A 4,883-nucleotide genomic window follows, 5' to 3' on the forward strand; every position below is an offset into this window, starting at 1 on the left:
CGCCAAGAGGCTCAGCCGCCAAGCTCAGGCCGCAAGGAGCTGCGGCAAGGCTGGTTGGCGACTCTCCACGCCCAGGCTTGGCGCTGGGTATACCTGTGGCTACAGGTAAGGGACTGGGATTGAGGAGGGGAGGAAAGAGAAAGAAAAGAGCAAAGTGGGCAAGGGAGAGCAGCGGCATCATAGGGGAAGAAGGCTGGTCTCCTCTTTCCACTTCAAAACTGGAGGCTTTGCCACAAATAATTCAGTTTGAGAAGGAAGGGGAAAAGTTGGCAATGGTAAAAGTGGATTCAGAGCGGCTGTATGGCGCTGTAAATGGTGACTATGTTTAAAGTTAGCTGTCGAATTCTGCGATCATAATCGTCCAACCTTGTTCATTTTCCCCTGGGAAAATGTGTAGTAGAGAAGCCAATCGATCGTCAGGATTATAAAAGTAAAAACGGGGGTGCTTCGAGTTCAGAACTCACCCTGTAAACGGTGTTAGAAAATCAGAGAGGACTTAATTCCGTTCGGGGGCCCTACGCACCTCCTTGGCCATGTAGCCAAAAAGCACTTTCAAAACTCTGGGAGATATATTCATCCTATACTATCCTTTCCTCTCTTCTCTCCTCTCCTCTTTCTTCTTCTCTCCTGTCCTCTCCTCTCTCCTCTCCTCTCCTCTTTTTCCCTCTCCTGAGGTGGGAAGAGATCATCCAGGCTGAGGCGAAGAAGTAAGGAGGAAGAGAACTCGGTATCCCATTTGTTAAATAAAATACATATTTGGTTCTGAAATCGAAAAGATAAGTAATCCAGGCAGAAGCGGCGCAAGGTCTTCTCCTTACGCAACTCTTCCTGCATCCTCCCCCTTGTGCCCCCCCCCACTCACGCCCCCAGCTTGTAAATGTTTTAAAAAAAAAAAAAACCTTCCAGAAGATCCACTCTGGAAAGTCAAAGCATTATCTATTATTTAACACGTATCTGTGTCCGAGGAAAAATGAGGAAGGAGCTGCATGATTAGGACCTAAGGGGCAACCCAGCAAACTGAGAGCGTAATGATGCCCCTAAATGAAGGGGGAAATGTGCCGCGGCGAGCTCTATTAATCAGACTGTCAATTTCACCCCCGAGGCCAAACCCCCGGGCGAGCAGAACTGGCTCCGAGCGGGCAAAGGACTGGAGCCTTCCTCCTCACTTGTCTCTTCTCGCCTCCTACATGGATCTATTTGTCTGCTCTGAAGCTGCCTTCATTACCCACTGACAGGAGTGTGTATTTATTTGCTTATAAACCTGTTACAATAAATGATTATTCGAACGGCGTCATTCGTACCTTAATGACGAGCGGGCGCTACTTTTTGATGAATGACATCTCGGGCTCGGAAGGATGTATGGGTCATTTTGACCAGTCATTCCCTCGCTCTGGCATCCCACAATTTTTCCGCCTCCCTCCGAAAGAGATAATAATATTTAGAGGCTCTCGCTGGGCTGAATGAGAATTAGCCCTAGGCGCAGCCCATCATTAGGACGGGACAGTCTGGCCACTGAGACATTTTTAAGAAAGCTGAGATGATGGAAAGAATAAGAAAAGAGATGATTCTGATGGAGAGAGGGCTGCACAGCCCTACGGCCGGCAAGAGGTTCTCCAACTTGTCCGACTCAGCTGGCAATGCAGTGCTCGAGGCCCTGGAAAATTCGCAGCACCCGGCTCGCCTCAGCCCGCGCTTGCCGTCCGCCCCCCTGCACGGCGCTCTGGGAGACCTCCCCGCCAAGGGCAAATTCGAAATAGACACTTTGTTCAACCTGCAGCACCCAGGCAGTGAAAGCACCGTCTCCTCCGAAATCGCCTCGGTCGCCGAGACCCGCAAGAAGCCGAGCCATTATTCAGAGGCAGCCGCCGAGGCTGACATGAGTAGCGACGTGGAGGTGGGCTGCTCAGCGCTGCGCTCCCCCGGCAGCCTCGGGGCTACGCCGCTCAAGGAAAACAATGGCAAAGGTAACCACGCCGCTTGCGCCGGCTCTCTAGTTCCACCTTCCTTGCTCCTCCTCGGCCCCAGCCTTCCCTTCCCGGTGCCTTTGCCCCTCTTCGACCCTCCACCAGCAAGCAACACCAAGCTAGCTGGGGCAAGGTAGGGACGCAAGCCAGGGGCAGAGCCCTCAGGCTTTGCTCCTGGAGCTTCCCAGCGAGACGCACAGGCCTGCGGAGCCTGGAACACCAGGCCCGCCCGTCCTTGCTCCTGAGTCCGAGAAAATGTTTCTGCGCTCTGGTCTAAGCAAGCCAACAGATCCCCTACTCAGCAGCCGAGTCGCTTTTGGCGGAGGGTGCACCTGGGCAGCTGCCCTGGACCCGATGCCTCTGATCTCCAGGGCCGGGCGGAGAGGGCATTCTTCTGGGTTAGTCTGAGGGAGCCTCACTCTGCGCCTCTGCTCTACCCGCCTAGGTCAGAAAGAGAAAGTCCTGAAAAGTAGATTTCACCCCCTAATGACTTGGTGTTTGAGCTGTTGCTGTCACGCAAATCTTAAAATATTGTTGACCAGCCCAAAGATTGTCAAAGAGTGGTTAGAGGCCTTACAGAAAGCTGCCCTGCGATCTCTAGACCAGGTCAAACCCAGAGCTTCCCAAACTGCACCCCGAGGTAGACATTTCTCTCGGCCAGTTTCCCTCGGTTGAAAATTCCTAATTTTTAAAAAAGGAATCTCCTAATTCAGTTTCTATTATTTGGTTATGAAGGGCTTCTCAAACTTTATTGATTGTATTAACAGCACCAATTTGTAAGCATGACAGACCCCATCAATTCTGGCAGCGACTCTGGTTCCTGACGCGGCTTCCCACTTCCGCGCGCAGCACCAGAGCACAGGGCCCCGGCCCTACACAGACTCATGCACTGTCCGCCGTTTGTTTGCCAGGGTACGCGGAGAGCAGTTCCTCTGGGGGCACCACGACGTCGGCTTCCAGTTCGGGCCTCGGCAGCCTTCATGGAGGTGGTGGCGGCAGCAGTGGAGGCACTGCGCTGGGCAGTTCCAGCTCCGGCGCGGATCAGGTGCGGCGCTACCGTACAGCTTTCACCCGCGAGCAGATTGCGCGCTTGGAGAAGGAGTTTTACCGGGAGAACTACGTGTCGCGGCCCCGCCGGTGCGAGCTGGCTGCGGCTCTCAACCTGCCCGAAACCACCATCAAGGTATCGATTCCAGCGCGCGCCTGCTCTGCGATTCTCCCCGGGGGAATCTGGGTTGATTTGTTTCTTTTTCCTCTTCTTTCTGGGTGGCTAGATTTACCCATGGGCCTGGAAATCCGCGGGTCGTAGTCGCCAAAGGAAATGGCTTATTTCTCGGCTGCCAAATACAAATGGCTGGCCGGCCTGACTGACCCAAGAAGGCTCCGAAAGGCGGCTCCCGTACCAAATAATGCTCGCCTCTGTTCGATTGCGCTCAATGCTTGCCCCTCGCCCATTTCCCGGTCCCACTTTCCCCTAAGCAGCAAAGCCACTGGTCTTTGTTTCTCCAGCAGGAACCAGAGGTAAAACTTTTCATTTGCTCTTGATCTTGGAGATTTGTTTTCCACATAAATCGTTAAATGGAAAAAAGGATACTGTAATTTTAAAAATCGAGTGTGTTAAGAAAGTAGTTTCCTGAACCCTTTTCTCTTGGGCAATGGGAAAAGGGCAACCTCCTGGGGAGAAAATGCAAAGAAACTGTCCTTACTTATATATAACTTTAGGTTATTAATTTTATTACACGTCAGGGAAAGATAGCCAGGAGGTTGGGAGACATGAACACTTCACGGAGCACTTGACACCGTAGAAAAAGACAAAAAAAAAAAAAAAAAAAAAAAAAAACCTCCACGGGGTAAGGGAGGGGTGTGGAAGTCTCTCTTTGGTTTGATATGGTTTTTTAAAATTTCAAGTTGTTGACGAATGATGTCTTTATTAGATACTGTTAGGAGGGGAAGAAAAGTCCCCTTCCTAGTTTATGGGAGACATTGCTCTCGTCACTCATTTAAGACAAATGATTCCAACAAAATCATCCCTTCAATATAAAAATCGGACCCATGCCCCTAGGGGGAGGTCTTGTCAGCTCGGATGGCTCAAGACCTCTCTCAGAGACCTCTCAGAAAAGCTGCACGGCAGCCCCTCTTCAAAGGCTGCCCAGAATCCCCGCGCAAATCCTGGGATTGACAGACGGGTGCTCCGTGAGGCCAGCACCAGTGGGTGGCGGGAAGGAGAAGATAAGTTGGAATGGGACAACAAAACGCTGCAAAAAGTAAGGGAACAAAAGTCTGAGGAGCAGCAGCAGCCGAAAACAGGGGAGAAGATTGAGGAGGGGGTGCCCACGGAGGTACACACACAGCGGTCCACACCTTCTTAGATGCGAAAGCAGAGGGGACACCTCTTGAGCTTGGCCAGAGAGAAGTAGATTCCGCCATTCAAAGGTCCAGGAGGGGCCGGGAGGCTGGGGCAAGTAGAGGGGACCAGGAAAACCCGAGTTCCCTAACCTAGCGCGACCCGGCTTTCCCTGCAGGTGTGGTTCCAGAACCGGCGCATGAAGGACAAGCGGCAGCGCCTGGCCATGTCGTGGCCGCACCCAGCCGACCCCAGCTTCTACACCTACATGATGACGCACGCGGCCGCCACCGGAAGCCTGCCCTACCCCTTCCACTCGCACGTGCCGCTGCACTACTACCCACACGTGGGTGTCACTGCGGCGGCAGCGGCGGGCGCAGCCTCTGGTGCAGCGGCTGCGGCGTCGTCGCCCTTCGCCACTTCCATCCGTCCGCTGGACACCTTTCGAGCCCTCTCGCACCCCTACTCGCGGCCAGAGTTGCTGTGCAGTTTCCGCCACCCGGGTCTCTACCAGGCGCCCGCTGCCGCTGCGGGCCTCAACAGCGCGGCCTCTGCTGCAGCCGCCGCAGCAGCAG

General features: G+C 53.6%; 1 protein-coding gene across 1 annotated transcript in view; it reads left to right on the top strand.

Moving 5' to 3' along the window:
* The first annotated feature begins 1,358 nt into the window (after positions 1 to 1,358).
* Positions 1,359 to 4,883, top strand: part of EVX2 (even-skipped homeobox 2) — a 3,878-nt gene continuing 353 nt past the window's right edge. Inside the window, exons 1-3 of the mRNA XM_023514142.1 lie at positions 1,359 to 1,964; positions 2,876 to 3,147; positions 4,487 to 4,883. The exon at positions 4,487 to 4,883 is cut by the window's right edge and continues 353 nt beyond it. Of these exons, the coding sequence (XP_023369910.1) occupies positions 1,538 to 1,964; positions 2,876 to 3,147; positions 4,487 to 4,883 (1,096 nt within the window). The 5' untranslated portion in view covers positions 1,359 to 1,537. The remainder of the gene's footprint in view (positions 1,965 to 2,875; positions 3,148 to 4,486) is intronic.

The sequence above is a fragment of the Otolemur garnettii genome, unplaced genomic scaffold, assembly GCF_000181295.1.
Source record: "Otolemur garnettii isolate 467f Iridium unplaced genomic scaffold, OtoGar3 scaffold00048, whole genome shotgun sequence".
Classification (NCBI taxonomy): Eukaryota; Metazoa; Chordata; class Mammalia; order Primates; family Galagidae; genus Otolemur; species Otolemur garnettii.